This window comes from Macaca nemestrina, chromosome 19 (assembly GCF_043159975.1).
Source record: "Macaca nemestrina isolate mMacNem1 chromosome 19, mMacNem.hap1, whole genome shotgun sequence".
NCBI lineage: Eukaryota > Metazoa > Chordata > Mammalia > Primates > Cercopithecidae > Macaca > Macaca nemestrina.
In genome coordinates, this window is record NC_092143.1 from 17,702,013 (window position 1) to 17,721,580 (window position 19,568).

Consider the following 19,568-nt stretch of genomic DNA (forward strand, 5'->3'; position numbering starts at 1 on the left):
CAATTTTTACATGAATGTGGTGTACATACAACACCAAACTTAAAAAACGTACCTCCCTTCAGAAGATAAACAGCACTTCCCATCAACCTCATAAATGCACAGAAAAATAAAACCTCATAGGCCTTAAAAAAAAGAAATAAGAGAATGTCCCTCAGTGTACTCTAGGGTACCGTCAGGCTTTAGTGCAACCTCTAGCCCGTGTACATCTGCATTTTTTGTTTCAAAAAATCAAAACAAATATTTGCTTAACCCAGAATTTAGATCCTCACAAACTAGAATACCAAATAGAGCCCAAACCGATTCAAGTGATAAAAAGGCCCAGATGCCTGGAAGTATATGGTAAATGGTAAGGACTCAACTGGAACTATTAATCCTAAACTCAGTTACACTGTATCTTGAACCAATAATTTAGAGTTGCTCCTAAAACAATTCAGGATCCCAGAACTGAAGCAACAGTCTACTCCTGGTCCTTCCAGGGCGACACAGTAGAGTTTGGAGGCTCTCTCCCCATTCCTGCTACTACAGTAACCTGCGAATACTATGTCTCCATTAGAACACTTTTCACCTTTTTATTGTTAATGTTGGCTTGTTTCCACAAACATGCCTTCAAATTGGTAAGTAATTCAAGGGATCCTCGACAATTTACATTAATCATCTTTAATTCAAAGGACCACGATATAGTAAATAATCACAGTAATTACTGATTAAATGAATGAAAGTGTATAGGCATACCTCAGACATACTGCAGGTTCAGTTCCAGACCACTGTTATAGGGTGAATATCACAATAAAGTCACATGAATTTTTTGGTTTCCTAGTGCATATAAAAAGTTATGTTTACACTATATAGACTATTAAGTTTGAAACAGCATTATGTATAAAGCACAATGTACATACCTTAATTTTAAAATACTGCTAAAAAGTACTAACAATGATCTGAGCCTTTGGCAAGTCATAATCTTTTTGCTGGTGAAGGGTCTAGCCTCAATGTGGATGGCAGCTGACTGATCCAGGTGGCTGCTGCTGCAGATTGGGGTGGCTGTGGCAATTTCTTAAAATAAGACAATAAAGTTTGCTGCTCAATTAACAAAAGAAATCTTCACAAAAGATTTCTCTTTGACAGCACGTTACCCACATAACTTTTTTCAAAATTGGAGTAAATTCTCTCAAACCCTGCTGCTCCTTTATCAACTAAGTTTATGTAATATTCTAAATTCTCTATTGTCATTTCAACAATGTTCACAGCATCTTCACCAGGAGTAGATTCCTTCTCAAGAAACCACTTTCTTTGCTTGTCCATAAGAGGAAATTCCTCAACCATTCAAGTTTCATCATGAGATTGCAGCAATTCAGTCTCATCTCCAGGTTCCACTTCTAATTGTAGTTCTTTTGCTATTTCCAACACATCTGCAGTTACTTCCTCCATGGAATCCTTTAACTCCTCAAAATCATCCATGAATCAACTTCTTCTAAACCTATGTTAATGGAGGTTCTCCTCCCATGAATCACAAATGTTCTTAATGGCATCCAGAATGGTGAATCCTTTCCAAAAGGTTTTCAATTTATTTTGTTCAAATGTATCAAGGGAATTACTATCTACGGCAGCTATAGCCTTACAAAATATATTTCTTAAATAATAAGACCAGAAATTCAAAATTACTCCTAGTTCCATGGAGTACAGAATGAATGTTGTTAGCAGGCATGAAAACAACATTAATCTCTGTGTACATCTCCATCAGAGCTCTTGGATGACCAGGTACATTTTCAGTGGGCAGTAATATTTTGAAAGGAATCTTTTCTTTTTCTGAGCAGCAGGTCTCAACAATGGGCTTAAAATGTTAAGTAAATAATGCTACAAACAGGTGTGCTGTAATCCAGCTTTGTTGTTCCACTTATAGAGCACAGGCAGAGCAGATTTAGCAGAATTCTCAGGGGCCCTAGGATTTTCAAAATGGTAAATGAGCATCCGCTTCAACTTAAAGTCACCAGCTGCATTAATTCCTAACAAGAGAGTCAGCCTATCCTTTGAAGGAAGCCAGGTACTGACTTCTCCTCTCTAGCTATGAAAGTCCTAGATAGCATCTTCTGCCAGTAGAAGGATGCTTCATCCATCTACACTGAAAATCTGTCACTTTGTGTAGCCGCCTGCATCAATGATCTTAGCGGGATCTTCCAGATAACTTGCTGCAGATTCTACATCGTAACTTGTGCAGCTTCACCTTGCACCTTTGTATTATGGACACAGCTTATTTCCTTCAATCTCATGAACCAATCTCTGCTAGCTTCCAACTTCTCTTTAGAAACTTCCTCTCCTTTATCAGCCTTCAAAAAATTAAAGAGAGTTAGGACCTTGCTCTGGATTAGGGTTTGGATTAAGTGAATGTTGTACCTGGTTTGATCTTCTGTGTAGACCACTAAAACGTTCTCCGTATCAGCAATAAGGTTGTTTTGCCTTCTTATGATTCATGTGTTCACTGGAGTAGCACTTTTAATTTCCTTCAATAACCTCTTTTGCATTTGCAACTTGGTTAACTGTTTGTGGCACAGGAGGACTAGCTTTTGGCCTTTCTCAGATTTCGACACGTCTTCCTCACAGAGCTTAATCATATTCAGCTTTTGATTTAATGTGAGAGACTTGCGACTCTTCCTTTCACTTGAACACTGAGGCCTTTATAGGGTTACTAACTGGCCCAATGGCAATACTGTTGTGTCTCAGGGAACAGGGAGGCCCCAGGAGAGGGAAAGAGAGGGGGAATAGCCAGTCCGTCAAGCAGTCAAAACACACACAACTTTATCAAGCTTGCCATCTTACATGGGCGTGGTATGTGATGCCCCAAAACAATGACAATAGCAACATCAAAAATCACTGATACAGAGAAAATTAGCATGGCTCCTGCGCAAGGATGACATGCAAATTCATGAAACGTTCCATATTTTTTAAAAAATTATAAAAAACGAAAAGGTTTGAAATATTGCAAGACTCACCAAAATATGACACAGAGACACAAAGTGAGCACATGTTGTTGGAAAAAAATGTCGCCAACAGACTTGCTCAACACAGGGTTGCCACAAACCTTCAATTTGTAAGAAATGCAGTATCTGCAAAGCACAACAAAAGCAAGCACAATAAAACAAGGTATGCCTGTACAGTCTTCCATGTAACTGAGTATCAGTGCCCAACAACAGGAGATCCCATCTTCCTTAATGAGTCCTAATTAGCTCTAATTAACATCTGCGGCAATTTACCATTGCTAAAAATAATAAAACCACATTACATTTGTATAACACCTCACAGTTTACAAAGCACTTCCACACGTATCATCAACTCAGAATCTCACAAAGTTCTTCAAAACAGACTTTTTTTTTTGAGACGAAGCTTTGCTCATTGCCCAGGCTGGAGTGCAATGGCACGATCTCAGCTCACTGCAACCTCTGCCTCCCGTTTTCATAGGATTCTCCTCCCGAGTAGCTGGGATTATAGGCACCCACTACCAGGCTGAGCTAGTTTTTTGTATTTTTAGTAGTGACAGGGTTTCACCATGTTAGCCAGGCTGGTCTCGAACTCCTGACCTCAGGTGATCCATCTGCCTCGGCCCCCCAAAGTGCTGGGATTACAGGCATGAGCCACTGTACCTGGCCAAAAACAGATTTTTTTTAATCATCTCTTCTCTCTCTCTCTCTAATAAATGAGGCTGAATGAGGTTAAGAGGTTTACTATAGGTCTCACATCATGTAAAGAAGAGAAGCGCACAGACCACAGAAGGGTTCCAGTGCTCTTTCCACCCTAAGAAGCAGCAGCAACATACATCCCAAAATGTGGAGGGATGGTTTGTAAGAACTAGTGCTGTTATCACAGACACTTTCATTCATTATCTTACTTGATCCTCTCAACAACCTTGTGCAGCAGGTAAGAAAGAATGCAGAAAAGCTCTGTGTCACTGGCACAGCCAGAGCTCAAGTCCAGGTTGTAACTAGTTTAAAGTCTGTGCTTCACAAATGCTGATGTGCCCTAACTGACCACAGCAGCTCATTAGGGATAAGTTTTCCATATTCAGCAAATCAAGGGGGGACACTTACCAGTTAACTCTGACACCTGATGCCTGAACTTGAATTCTGCCTCTCTCTTGCTCACTGTACAAATCTAGACAAGTTACCAAACTGCTCTGCAACTCCACTTCTCTATCTGTAATACTGGGGTGATAACATAACGTACCTTGTAGGATTGTTATCAGAATTAAATTAATAGTTATAAAGCACTAAATATTTATAAAGCACTAAACAGTAATTAGCATATAGGGTGATAGAAATGTTTGCTAAATATCAAAATACTATATAATTTCTTGAACATTAGGCAGCAGGATACAATTATGCTGAAGCAGTTCAATTCTTTTGCACTTGCTTATTCAAATTTTTTAAAAATAACATCTGGTTTGTCATTGTGGAAGAAAGCACTGTTACTTACACATACCTAAATGTGGTGACCACAGTTTCATTTCATTCAGGTTTTTTTTTTTAGATGAAGTCTCGCTCTGTCACCCAGGCTAGAGCGCAGTGGCATGATCTCAGCTCACTGCAACCTCCACCTCCCTGGTTCAAGTGATTCTCCTGCCTCAGCCTCCCAAGTAGCTGGGATTATAGCCGTGCACCACCATGCCTAGCTAATTTTTTGTATTTTTAGTAGGTACAGGGTTTCACCATGTTGTCCTGGCTGGTCTCAAACTCCTGACCTCAAGTGATCTGCCCGCCTCAGCCTCCCAAAGTGCTGGGATTACAGGCATGAGCCACCACACCCGGCTTCATTTAGTATTTTACAGCAATGGGTCTGGAGATTTTCTCCTTAAGTGTTCATGTATTAAAGCCTATAGTCAACTCCAGCAAAGGTGGTTTGGAACTTCTGCAACACAACTAAAAGCCTACAGAAGAGAAACCTAGTTGTCTAACAAACAGAATCTTATAAAGCCACAAAACCCAACAGCAGTACCATTTGTGTCTTGTAGTCATTTATATAATAACTAAGAATTGGTCAATAGACCATGAAAGCCCGTTTGCCAAAGATGGCAGATGTTCTAATTTGACTTTTCTATATTTGACATGTGTTCCTTTTCCCTCCCCCATTCCCACTAAAAAACCACTTGATTTTTTCTGGGAATTAACTGACTTAACAGCACTAATGCACCATGGGTACAATTAGAACACTGGTCACAGGATCACTGAGTTCTGCTACCTCAAGTCAGACCTCTTTCAAATTATCATTCCTGTAACCAAGAACTGTCATCAGTTCAAGACAACGCATGGAACCCCCTTCTCAGGCTAGCCAAAAAAAAACTTAAGGCACCACTGGCAGAGTCTACTAATTTCAATAGGCATGTTAGCCTTCCTTTTTTAAAATTAAAAAGATAAACCAGGCCAGGCACAGTGGCTCACACCTGTAATCCCAGCACTTTGGGAGGCCGAGGTGGGCAGATCGCGAGGTCTGGAGTTTGAGACCAGACTGGCCAACATGGTGAAACCCCATCTCTACTGAAAATACAAAAAGTAGCTAGGTGTGGTGGCGTGCACCTGTAATCCCGGCTACACGGGAGGCTGAGGCAGGACAGGAGAATCACTTGAACCTGGGAGGCAGAGGTTGCAGTGAGCTGAGATCGCACCACTGCACTCCAGCCTGGGTGGCAGAGTGAGACACTGTCTCAAAAAAAAAAATACTTTAGGAGGCCAGAGGCAGGCGGATCACGAGGTCTGGAGATCGAGACCATCCCGGCTAACACGGTGAAATCCCATCTCTACTAAAAATACAAAAAGAAAATTAGCCGGGCGTGGTGGTGGACGCCTGTAGTCCCAGCTACTCGGGAGGCTGAGGCAGCAGAAGGGCGTGAACCCGGGAGGCGGAGCTTGCAGTGAGCTGAGATCGCACCACTGCACTCCAGCCTGGGCGACAGAGCGAGACTCCGTCTCAAAAAAATATATATATATAAAGATAAACCGTATGTGCTTCACAATGACCTCTAAGGGGTAGCCCCAGAACTTCTCCAGAAGGTGAAAAAAGTTCAGTGAATCTGTACAGTATAAATAAACAGCTGAGACTGCTGCCTAATGCAAAATAAATTAGTCAAAGAGCTCAAATTCGGAAAACAGAAATCAATGCTTTATGTCCCTGCTTTAAAAAAAATTTTTTTTTTTTTTTTTTGAGACAGTCTCACTCCATCGCCCAGGCTGGATGGAGTGCAGTGGCACCATCTCAGTTCACTACAACCTCTGCCTCCTGGGTTCAAGTTATTCTTCTGCCTCACCCTCCCGAGTAGTTGGGATTACAGGCATGCACCACCACGCCCAGCTAATTTTTGTATTTTTAGTAGAGAGGAGGTTTCGCCACGTTGGCCAGGCTGGTCTCAAGCTCCTGACATCAGGTGATCTGCCTGCCCGCCTCAGCCTCCCAAAGTGCTATGATTACAGGCATGAGCCACCACACTTGGCCTAAAAAATTATCTCTAATATGTAAAGGGTGAAAAATACACATAGAAGCAATATTTTATATTCCAGCCCCCCTCCCCTTCCCATCCAAGCCACTCTGTGATGATATCGAATCCACAAGAAAGAAGTATCCTGATAAGTCCATATCCAGAAGCACATAAGCTGCCATCCTAAAAGTGACAATGGCAAGGGAAATTGGGGCATCAAAAAGAAATGCAGTGGTAAGGCTAAAGAGCCTTCCTTTTCTCGCTACTAGCCCTCAACAAATCCTAATACCTACCCTAAACCTACATTACTCCATATTGTAGATTTTAATCCCCGGCCTGCCAGTTAAAACAAACAAGCAAAAATGGCATAAACTCTGGAGAAAAGTGGCTTTTTTTCTTTTTTTTTTTTTTTTTTGGGAGACAGGGTCTCACTATGTTGCCAAGGCTGGTCTCGAACTCCTGAGCACAAATGATTCTCCTGCCTTGGCCTCCTCCCAAAGGGTGGGAAATACAGGCGTGTGCCACATACCTGCCAAAAGGGGCATTTTAAATCAGTGAAGAAATAACACGGCCATTCAATTAAAATGTGGGAACTATTTGTTATTTTTCTTTTTTCTTTTTTTTTTTTTTTTTGAGACGGAGTCTCACCCTGTCACCCAGGCTGGAGTGCGGTGGCTTGATCTTGGCTCACTGCAACCTTCACCTTCCAGGTTCAAGCGATTCTCCTGCCTCAGCCTCCCGAGTAGCTGGGATTACAGGTGTCCGCCACCACACCCAGCTAATTTTTGTATGTTTAGTAGAGATGGGGTTTCACCATGTTGGTCAGGCTGGTCTTGAACTCCTGACCTCAGGTGATCCATTCACCTCGGCCTCCCAAAGTGCTGGGATTACAGGTGTGAGCCACCACACCTAGCCTCTCCTTCCTATCTTAAACAATGGATACATTAAATTTTTATGCATAGAAAACTGCCAACGTGGTGGGTCACGCCTGTAATCTCAGAACTTTGGGAGGCCGAGGCGGACAGATAACCTGAGCTCAGGAGTTCGAGACCAGCGTGGCCAACATGGCAAAACCCCGTCTCTACTAAAAATACAAAAATTAGCTAAGCATGGTGGCAGGCGCCTGTGATCCCAGCTACTCTGGAGGCTGAGGCAGGAGAATCGTTTGAACCCGGGAGGCAGAGGTTGTAGTGAGCCGAGATCACACCACTGCACTCCAGTCTGGGCAAAGAGAGCAAGACTCCATCAAAAAAAGAAAGAGAAGAGAAGAGACGAGAAGAGAAGAGGAAAGAAAAGAAAAAATACTACAAGTATAAGAGAATTTTTTAAATCCTGGAGTAGAGAAGACATTCCTAAGCATGACACAGACCCTGAAAACCTAGAGGAAAAGACTGATATAAAAGTGAACAGATAAAGAAAATATTAGTGACTTAATAAACAAAACTAGTTTCTCTATGTAACGCCCAAAGAAATTAGTAGGAAAAAGGCAAAAATCCAACCAAAAAAAAAAAAAAAAAGGAAGGCAAGGGATATGAACAAGTCACAAGGAGTTACCAATTAACGTTCAACAAAATTAACTGCCAATTTTTTTAAATTGATATTTTTTTTTCTCCAGGATCAGTTACCCTACTCACCCCCTCCCATCCATAAATACAACTACCACCTCTCATCATACCCGACCTCAACACTGAATGGAGAATGTGTGTGTGTGGGCGGGGTTTGGGTGGGTGGGTGGGGGGTGTGTGTGGTGTGTGTATATATACATACATACATTGTGTGTGTGTGTGCATAAGGAAGAATAAGTTTGCCAATTATAGCAATGTTTACACAGGAGAGTTCCTTGTTACTTAGAACTGAATGTCCGCTGCCCCCCCGCCGTATCACCTCTCTAAAAGACCATCGAGAGAAACTGCTCCTCTGCTTCAGCATCTGGGGTAAATACTCAAGATGACAGATGCAATATATTTTTACCCTTGTGTACTTACGCATTTTTAAAAGTTCCTTTACTCATTTAAAAATGAGTAAAAAAAAAATCTTTGAGGAATCAATTGACTTAGTAGGTTAACTCCCATAGAAAGGAAACTAAAACTTTTGCTTAAGATAAATAATTAAATTAAAATGAAATCCAGCATAAAAGGAAATCTGTCATACCCTAAAATTAGCTGGAAATAATTTGTTTCCACAGTTCACAAACTATCTTTTTGCTAATGAGAGCAGGGTATTTCTTTCTCTCTCTCTCTCTTTTTTTAAGAGACAGAAAGAGAGAGAGAGAAAGTATTCAAAGCAATGGCACACTTCATGATACAGACTTCCAAATCAGCACACAACAAAAGCCCAAAGACTACTGAACAAGTTGCTTCAATTTTTGTATGTCACAGAAAGGTAGAACTGTGTACACGTACCTGAAAAATAAGCTAAGTTGCAATTAATTTTGACACATCTTTTTAAAAATAATTCAAAGAATATAATGTTGAATGTTTTTAACACGTACATAATTTTTTTTTTCCTCTGCCGCCCAGACGGGAGTGCAGTGGCGCAATGTTGGCTCACTGCAACCTCTGCCTCCTGGGTTCAAGTGATTCTCCTGCCTCAGCCTCCGGAGTAGCTGGAATTACAGGTGTGCGCCACTAGGCCCAACTAATTTTTTGTATTTTTAGTAGAGGTGGGGTTTCACCATGTTGGCCAGACTGGTCTCGAACTCCTGACCTCAGGTGATCTGCCCGACTCAGCCTCCCAAAGTGCTGGGATTACAGGCATGAGTCACCGTGAACAGCCAACACACACATATTTAAAGGGAAATTTTGTTCAAAATTCATGCTTAAATTTTTCTCCCAAATTATTTTTTTAATTCAATGATTTCTTTTTCCAACATTTTTATTCTTTTAACAATTTCACCTTCAAAGTACCAAATGAACTAAGAACATTGATTTTTTAACACTGTACCCCTTCTCTGCCAACTGTCAATAGTTCTATCATGCATCCCACAAAGGTAACATCACTGATGAAATCTAATTTCTCTCTGTGCAATTAAAATACCCACCTGTTCCATCAGAAGTTCCTTTCTTACAATCTGTCAGAGTGATATGCAATCCCTCAAAAGCACTGATTAGAATGAAAAGAACTAGAAAAAAAACCTTGAAGAGAGAAATCACTAACTGTGTAAAGCACACAATTTCTTTAACTTTCATTTTTAATAGTATTAATATAAAGAACCACCAAAGACAGTTAAGTATACAGATTTACAGTGTGGGAAAAAAGAACACTGGACAGATCATCAAAATCCTAGGTGTGGTCCTAACTCTGTAACTGACTTGACCAATGAATCTGGACCAGATACTTTACCTCACAGGTTTACTTTTCTCGTCTATAAAAATACAGATGTTGGACTAAATTATCTCTACAACATCCTAAACCCTATTACCTGTCCAAAGCAACAGTGTAAAAATTCCATTTTCTTAAAAATATTTTTTCTCCTACTGACTCTAGGCACTGGTAGGCAAGCACCCAGCTCACCATGAATAAAGCTAACTAGCCAGTAAATTTTGCACATTTGTATCCCTCTAATACAGTTATTACAGTAAACTTGATGAACTAGACTACGAAGGCATCTTGCTTTCTAAGTTAATTTAAGAATTTCACTTTAACTTAAAAGAGGATGTACTTCTTTATACTCATCTGTGGCATGCTGAATTCTACTTTAGGAGTAGGAATGACAGAGAATGGGTAATCAAACATCAATTCTTGTCCAAATCTATACCAAAATGGAGGTCTGCTTTGTTTGGTTGGCAACCTCCAGCTGACTTGTGTACATTAGGTCCAAGCCCATAAGAAAAGGCAGGGGATTTGACAGTTTTAAGCCCACAGCCATGTCTTACAGAACTTAAAACAACTACAACTTTCAAAACCCTTCAAAAAAAAAAAACAGGCTCTCTAACGATGCCTCAGAATATTATGAGTTGGAAGAGATCTTGGACTTGTTCTACTCCAACTCCATCGTTTTACAGAGGAGGAAATCAAAGCCCAGGGTAGGTTAAAATGAATGCCCAAAGTCATGCCAAGTTTCCCAACTCTCAGACTAGTTTCTCTAAAAAGCAGTACATTTTCTCTCACGGTGTGAGATAAAAGGAAAAAATTCCTTCCCAAAGTTCTGTTTTTGAAGAAGAGAGTGACTTTCACCCAACCCCCACCCCCAACACACCAGCCAAGCTCTTGCTGTATTTAAAAACATGCCTGGTATTTGAAAAGAAAGCCCAAACACTCTAACACATTATTAAGTGAGGCAGGTATATGAAAAGATTCATTCTCCACCTGCTCTTCCTCAGATGTATGACTCAGAAGAAATAGAGAGCAATAAATACAAATCTCTTCCTGCTTAAACAGAATGTGAGAAAAAAACTTCAAAAAAATTACGACCAATTCAAATTCTCTCTAACTTCACTTTCTAATTAGATTTTTCCCGCATTATTGAAATGGTCCAAAACCAAATATTTCAAATTTCATTCAATCTTCAACTGAATGCTTTCACAAACTAGAAGCAAGGCTAATTTGCCAAGCTCCAGTTAGAAAAATATATGCCAAAAATTCTGGATTTTTTTGCTTGTGTTTTGCTAAAGTATTGATATCTCCAAAATCAAACAATATGTGCAACCTACAAACAAAGTATTTCACGGAGTTTTCATTGTTAACTTCTAGGTCACAAACTCAGAGGCCACTAGGCTTACACCTCCACAAGACACTTTAGTGTTAAATGCATTTTACAATGTATAAAAATCTCAAATGTAAAAAATACAACAGGGAAAAAAATTACTTCAGTATGCATGTGGCATTACAGAATGGTTATGCCTTGTTTCATTTAACATACCAAAAAGTATATGAAGCCAAGTCATGGTAACACAACAAAACCATTCCAACTCTAAAATCAAAGAATAACAACACTTCATTAATCCAGTAACAGTTATTATGCTTGATAAAAAGTATAATATCACACAACTTCAAAGAGTTGCTATTTCACAGTTACCTAAATATACTAAACGTCTTTTAATCAAAGTATCATTAAAGTCTATTTTTTCTAGGTACTTGAGTTTCAATTTATCAAAATTTTCTGGAGTTGAAGTTTCATACAAATCCAGTCAGTCATACAGCCTTAGGTTATAAATATCCAATATATCTAATGAATCCATATGGTCGATTTTGTTTAATTATATTATCTTTAGAAAACCAAAGGTAAGTATAAAAAAGGACTTGCAATAGAATCACAGTGACGTCAGGCCAGATTCAAAACCCCTCATTACCAGTGTTCCACCAGATGCATGTGATTAAAGGGATGGAATGGGTTTAGAAGGTGGAACTTTAAAGAAAAAAAAAAAAGACTTCATTTTCCCAGGCTGTTTTAGACATTTTGATAACATCTCTTTCTCTTTTTCAAAATGTCAGGCGTCTTTAAAGGAATCGTTTTTCTATTGAGTGGCTTCAGGATCTCTTGACTTTCACAGTACAATCAAACCCTTCTCCAGTCCAGATAGACTGAATTATGTTAAACCCTGGCACATAACAAAATCATTAAATCTAAGATGCCTCATTTGACAGATGTCTCATTAAATTCACTGCAAAATGAAGGTACGAGATGCCTTTGAAAAGTTGGGGGGGAACCTGTTAACTCTAAGAAAACTTTCAGAGAGAGCTATTCTCTCAAAATCCAGAGTTCACTCACGTGAAATAGAAGATATTAATAGTATGTGGCACATCTAAAATCTCCTGCCATGGGAGAAATGCCGCTGTGTGTATGTGTGTTTAACACATCCCTGGGGACCCAAACAGGATGAAAGCTGAAGAATCAGGGCACACACCACCAGCTGCTTAACAAAATTCCACAAATTAAATTCAACAAATGTTAAACTAAAATGCCAAGTTATTATACTAGGCTTGGATCACATACAACATCAGCGAATGTTACGTTATCAGTAAATGAAAAGCTAAATTCAGGATTCTAAGAAGAGAAAGAGAAACAACAAAAACATTTTACACTTAAAAAATAACCATCTTTGTATATATCGATCATTTAAGGCGGGTGATTTGATAATCTTATAGCAACCAAAAGATAAAACTTTCAACCTAAAACTTTACACAAACTCATTTACACTCATCTTCTGCCCCTACAATTATTTCAGTGAGTATAAAAGACACACAAATTTAGAAATAACTATGAAATTCAGGGAGAAGAACTTACTCTCTATCTCTAGCACTATACAACATATGAATTATAAAAATTAAACAAGAGCACAGTAACAAGAAGAAAGCACCATTAAAAGACAATTCAATTTTTTAATAATAGATTTAGGCAAATAAGATATTTAATGAAAAATATTTTCAGTTACTTTAAAAGCCATGTTTTAAAGGAACTGAACTGTCACACATACACACACACACACCCCTCAAAAGTTATCCACTTTTCAGGCAAAGTATTAATTCTCTACTTATCAATGAAGATTTACAGTTTAACAAATAGGTATGGTTGAATAAGAGAAAAAAGAACTATTATGTAAACTTTAATTCATACCAACTTAAATCCAAGCATGACTATTTGCAACCAGAATATTTAGAACACTTCAGTACTCTTTCCACACTGTCTACTTATTTGTCCGTCTTGGTTCTTTACATTTTTAAAGGCACCATGATAAACAGAACCATCCACATTTCACAAGAAATACCACTTTGAACTAGAGGATAATATCACCTCATTACCAACAAAAACAGCATATTTTTGGAATGCTTTTAAACAAGGGAAAAATTCAAGTGTAAATTTAATTTAATCGATTCATGGAAAGTGATATGAATTGCAAAACAGAATACCCAAGCTCTCTATTCTCCGCCCTCCCAAGGATGGAAAAAACCAAGAGTCAGATCTCTCTGTGCATCAGTTTCTCCATCTGAAAAGAGGATTGCCACCGGCCCTCCTTAACACTGTTTTTGAAAGGGCAAATCAAATAATTGAAAGGGCAAATCAAATAATTTATGTGAAAACCCTTTAAGATGTTTGAGGATAATAAAAACCAATGTATTGTAGATGTTATCAAACCATAGTAGTGAAGGGCGGCACATACTTTACAACAAAAACAAATAAATATAAATATAAAAATGTAAAATACTAAAAAAAAAAAATTTCAACCCTCTGTACTGAAAATTAAAGGGACTGTTCAAGCACACACTGGTGTCACACATTCAAACCACGTTACTCAATACTACTGTAATTATAGTAATAACAACCTGCTTGTCAATATTATAACTTAATGCTGAACCACCCCTCCCCTCTTGGTTTGCATGTAGGAAACCACATAAGGTTTGATCATTCCCAGAAGAGAAAAGAAAGAAAATAGGAGAGGAATAAAAAGATTGTTCCCACGAACTCCCAAGGAGACACACACAAAAATACCTTGACCAAGATTCACTAGGTACAGTGAATGTGCACTTTATTCTGTCAACACCCTTTGTCATTATTAAAATTCGAACAGAAATTGCCAGAGTACTCAGATCTAAGTGCTGGGAGAAAAGTCAAAAAATATAAAAAGATATAGTTTAACGCTGCCCTACATCAACGACAAAGGCTCCCCAGAGAGTCTAAAACAAAAGCTCATTCATGTTTAGGAGTCCATAACTTATGTCGGGCAACCTAAGTTCTTGAAATTTTTAACCTATAATTACTCTCTTTCAGGCAAAATTCAAGATGTCTGATTTTAAAGGGATATTAAATACTTAAGTAACTTCAGATAAAGCTAATTAAAATTTCCCATATCTTAAGTCAGCTAAGAGAATGGTGGCCTGGGAGATGCTATAACAATTTTCAAACTAAGTTTTCGTTAACAACTCTGTAATTAGATAGTATCTTTATCCAAGGCCTTCTCGTTCATTAAAGACTTTCATTTTACTTTACCCAGATAAATATTTAAATATTCAAAGCAACCACAAATGGCTTTCAAAGCCTCTAAAAAACAACCCTAGTCAGGTTACAAATACTAAAATTTAATAGAAAGGTGATCTTCAAGAGAGTAGACCCTCAAAACAGTAGATAAGCTCTAGTTAAATGCAGAAAAATATTCAAAAGAATTTGAAAGCAACTTCTTAGCTATCCTTAACCCCAACTATGCATAAACAAAACAACATGCAGCAATAAATTTAAAAATAAGTTATATATAAAATTACCAATGGGGTACAGAATTTTCAAAAACCCTGTAAAAGATATCATCTAAAACAAACATTAATTATCCTCTTCCTACAGAAAAAAACTACTACCAAAATGTAACTCTATCTTGTTGAGGTGTCCTATATTCTGTTGGAACACAGAGATCATTTCTAGGAATCACTTCCAGTCTGGTGCAAACCTTCACTATATGTGGAGTCCTGACAGTGGTTCCGTAAGTGAGATTACAGTTTTGTTCATCAGTAACTTCTTCGCAAAAATTCAGGTGGATTCACCATACACTAAATTTTGTTCTATGACAAATGAATAACAGCAGAGATGTGTGGTATATTAACTGAGGCTTAAAATAAGATCAACTTTGTTTAAAAGCCAAAATAAGCAATTAGACAACTTGGCAACAATCAGGCATCTTTCTTCTAGGACACCTGTACACTGGCTTCATGTTCAAGAATAGAGTGGATACTGTGTGTGGCATCCCCCACACATCTACTCAGATGTGTGAGTATATGTAAGCATATACTCAGAGGCATACATGCATTTATGCTGTGCATATAGAAATAAGGCAGTAAGTGCAGAATGAGGTAACAATTACTGCTTTTCATAAAGGACAAAACGAAAAGATTAAACGATCATGCCAAACATTTAAGATTTAACCAGGAAAGACCTGTCATTTTAATATTGAGATGAGTTTTGAGAAAAAAAAGTGTTTATTACCCATTAGAATGTTTTAGACACTCTTGAAGAGAATCAAAGAAAAATAAAGATCTAAATTTCGTAACTGTGACACCCAAAACCTTTCCATGGACATTTATCACAATGGACATATCCATAAGCAAACTCTTTCCATGTAAAATTTGTTCAAACTCTATTTAATACGTCCCTTGTTTTTATATACAGTTCCTTCCACGTAGTTAAAGGGCACCTATTTTTAATGCTTTTGTAAAATAACAATATTTTACAAAGAATTAACGGAGAAAAGAATACAGTTGTTGATCTTACATAAAAAATCATCTATTTCCTGGACCATAAACTTTAAAAGCCATGTCATCGAGTTGGCAAATTGTCTTCAGATACTGCAGATGCTACTGTATTATGATTTGGTTTTCTTTACAAGGAAAAGATTCATCAGAAATCCACTTAAATTTCAGAAAAACTTCCAAGAAATTTAAAGGGCATCTATCTCACCAGGAATCCTGTCAGTCTTGCATATTTCAATGTGGGAGTAAAGATGTAAAGATTTCTTCATGCAAACTAATTAAACTGCCACTGGGACACAAGCTGGACCAAAAGACATTAAATTGTAAAGAATGGCTACAAATCAGTGGAGTTACAAGTATGATTCTTTTTCCACCACCACCTACAACCTAAAAACCTAAAGTTGGCGAAGATATAACACTCCTGATTTAATTTTGCTATGAGAACTTTATTTTAAATAAAATTCCTTATCACTGAGAGCATAATTATTCAAACCAGAAGAGGAAAGGGATGTAAACTACTTAGAAAACTCAAGTACAATATCCAGGATCTATAGCTCCTGAATTTAGTACTAGCCAAGTCTTTAGCCAAAAGAGAAATATTACATGGATCACCCCTAGTCAAGAATTTGATAATGTACTGAAAAAAGACAGGGGAAAATTTTAGGATACATCTGAAGAAATAGTAAACCACTTAAATCCTTCTTGTGAACCCTCCTGCAAGTCGTATTGCAGTGGTCAGTTCTGACTATAAAGGCTGGAAGAAATGAGAGAAACAGGAAAAAACATTTTTTTTTTAATGCAAGACAAACTTGCAGACGAAACAGAAATTGAGCAAAAAAGCGCTGGGGAAAAGTGTCAGTTAAAAAGGGGCCCTTTTGTCAGATTTCTAATGAGGGCTCCGTGGGTAATTTATGAGTGTGGCAGAGCTAAATAAACAAAGGCACCAGTTGACAAGTCAGGAGCTCCCGGTGGCACACACAGCTAGAACGCTGAACTGGGCAGTCAAATGCAGCCAAGAGTGTTCTAGCATTTTTGTTCTCATTTCTTCGGTCCGTCTTATGCTCACGTGACAGTTTACCTGAAATCCCAAACAGCCTGAAACCCAACAAGCCCGAGGAAGCACCTTTATGGTTAAAGGTGTTCTTGCTGCTTTCAGGGGGATCTGCTTCCTGTACTTCCTGGTGATTCAGCCACCTCTTTGACATTGCTTTCCAACCTCTGAGCCCTCAAGATTGATCAAACGCGCAGATTTAAAGATTGCTCAATTTAGTATACACAGACTGTATGAAAAAGCTGTAAAGTTTAAGACAAAGACTCACCAGGACCCGCACTTACTCTTGGGTTGGGCAAACTGACAAGCAATTTGAATCACTCTTCGGCCCTCGGCAGCGTTTGCACTCACCCGTCAAGGCAGGTGACTTCCTTACCTGCATAGAAGCGGATGAGGCAGCCAATCTCCGAGTCCATGCCTTCCTCCTGCACCCTCCACAGCTCCCCAAATCCCAGTTGGAAGAGGTAGTCATTTTGGATCTGCAATGGCTTCTCCTCCGCCTCCAGGCGCCGGGTGGTCTCTCCGTGGAGCTGCACGTACAGGGTGGGCGGCGGGGGCGGCGGAGCCGCCTTCTCCGCGGTCACCCCGCTCCTCCCGGGGGTCGACTGGAGGCCTCCCGGGGCCACGAATGCCGCCGCCTTCTCCTCGCACGGCCCCTCGCGGACGGCCCCGCCCGGGCTGTCAACGGCCCTCGGGGCTTTCTGCTGCGGCCGAGGCGAGGAGGCCGTCTGGGGAGGCGGGAGGGGCTGCGCGGAGCGGCCGGGACGGCGAGGTTGGCCCGGGACCGCCGTCGGGGCCGAGGCTGCGTCGGTCTCGACCTCTTCCGACGACGACGAGCCGCCGCCGCTGCTGTAGGGGTCCAGCCGGTCGGATACGCTCTCGGCGCTGGGACTCAGGCTGAAGCTCTCGGTGTCGGAGGCCACAGGCCGCGGGGCGCGGGGAGAAGAGGCAGGGCCCCCCACGAAAGGCTCGCCGGGGCTGGAGTCCGAGGGCGCGGGGCTGGCACGGCGCGACCACCCGCCCGGGACGCCGGCGGGCAGGGGTAGGTCGGCGGGGGGCGCGCGCGGAGGACCCCCGACGGCACCCGGCGCGCTCCTCGCGGGCAGCGCCTCCGAGTCCCGCGGCTCCGGGGGCGCGAGCCGGGGGCCGGCCTCGGGGGGCGGCTCAGCGGGCTCCCGGGCGGCGGCAGCTCCGGGCCCCTGGCCCAGCACCTTCACCACGCCGCCGCCTTTGTGGCCCAGCTGCAGCAGGCGGGCGGCCACCTCGCCGGCCGTGGTGTCCAGTGTACAGAGCACCGGGCGCAGGCAGGTCGAGGCCATGTGGCGGTCGAAGACGTGCACGCAACCGCGCTGGAGCTGGTGCCTCACCCAGTCCCGGTCCGACGGCTGCAGCTGCAGCGTCTGCCGGTGCTTCAGGAGCAGCGTCTTCCTGTCCAGGCTCCGGGTGCACAGCGACGCCGAGGCCGAGCAGGAGGCGGGGAGGCCGGCAGCGCCGGGGGAGTGCGAGGCAGCAGCGGCCGACGACGACGACGACGACGACGACGAGGCGGCCGCGGCGGCCGCGGCCAGATTCCTCTTCAGCCGCCCTCTCCTCAGCAGGAGGGAGTTGGCGCCGCTGCCGGCCCCGGGCACGGGGGCAGCCCCGCCGGCAATGGGCTGGGGCGCCCCACGCCGCCTCCTGCGCCCGGCACCCCCTGCTCTGCCCGGCAGCGGCCCCGGCGGCGCCTCGCCCGGGGCCTCTTCCCGCGCCCCGCCGCCGCTGCCGTTCCCGCCGCTCGGGGCCGCCGGGGTCAGCGCGGGCTCCGGACTCCGGCCGCCCCCAGCCGCCGCCGCCAGAGCCGCCGCGGCCGTTGCTGCCGCCGCTGCCGCTGCAGCTGCCGCAGCGGCGGCCGCCGGAGCCGAAGCTCGGTCCTCCCTGCCGGGCTCGGGGAGTCGCTGCGCCGTGGCCGCGGCGGCGGGCTCCATTGCAGTGGGGCTTCGCGTTTCCCCCCCAGCTCCGGAGGCAGCGGGCGGAGAGGGAGGCGATGAGGCGGAGGTGGGAGACGGCGACGGCGCGCGGAGAAGGGAGAAGCCAATGGCGTTCGGCGCGGTCGTTCCAGGGGATTATGTGGCGATTCGAAGCATTCCGTCGGTGTCTCAGTGTTCCATCCCGCGCGCCCGCCTCGCCGCCACCGCCCCCCCGACACACGCCCTCCCCGCCCCGGTCGCCGGCTCCCCAGCGCGGGCCCCGCCCGCTCCCCCCGCCTCAACCCGGCGAACCAGCCGCGGATCTGGGCTCATTGAATATTAATCACCCTCCGGGAGCGGGAAGGCGGGAGGCTGGCAGGGCGGGAGGGCCGCGTGTGCCTCATGAATATTCATCGCCGGCATGACGGCATTCCAGGGAGGAGTGGGGAGAGCCGGGGGATGGCCGGAGGCGGAGCTTCAGGGTAAACAAACGTGACGCGTACGTACGGGGGCGGGGTGGGGGGCAGTTTCCCGGGAGGTTCCTGAGCCGGCCTCGGAGAGGGCGGTGAAGACAGAGGCGCGCGGTACACCTTGGGAGTTGTGGTTCTCGTCACGGGACCGGCAATCCCGAGGGAGACATGGTGGACTACAAGTCCCAGCGGTCCTTTGGCTGTGCTCCTCCTGGCCGGCAGCAGCTGGCCATGGCCAGTGAGTATTGTGCCCTCTGCCGTTGAACTCTGTGCCAGAGTTCTTAATGAACAAGAATGCTCATGTTCATTAACTTGTATTTTACCTGCACTCCAGCTTGCCATATGACTTTTATTTTCCCTACTAATTAAAGGTGAGGACTTTCAGGGACTCTAAACAGTACGAAGGTCCCAGGTCCCGGTCCTCACCTCTGCCCATTGTGTGAGATAGAGATACACACCCGTCACACCACAGCATC

The 19,568-nt window shown here is 42.7% G+C and overlaps 1 protein-coding gene and 1 pseudogene across 1 annotated transcript in view; one reads left to right on the forward strand and one right to left on the reverse strand.

Annotated features, from left to right (window-relative positions):
• LOC105477008 (PH domain and leucine rich repeat protein phosphatase 1) overlaps window positions 1-18,783 on the reverse strand; it is a 267,523-nt gene extending 248,740 nt beyond the window's left edge. The window contains exon 1 of the mRNA XM_011733306.3: window positions 17,053-18,783. Coding sequence (XP_011731608.2) covers window positions 17,053-18,640 — 1,588 coding nt within the window. The 5' untranslated portion in view covers window positions 18,641-18,783. The remainder of the gene's footprint in view (window positions 1-17,052) is intronic.
• On the forward strand, window positions 2,841-2,937 carry LOC112425787 (U6 spliceosomal RNA; annotated as a pseudogene).
• Window positions 18,784-19,568: the final 785 nt, after the last annotated feature.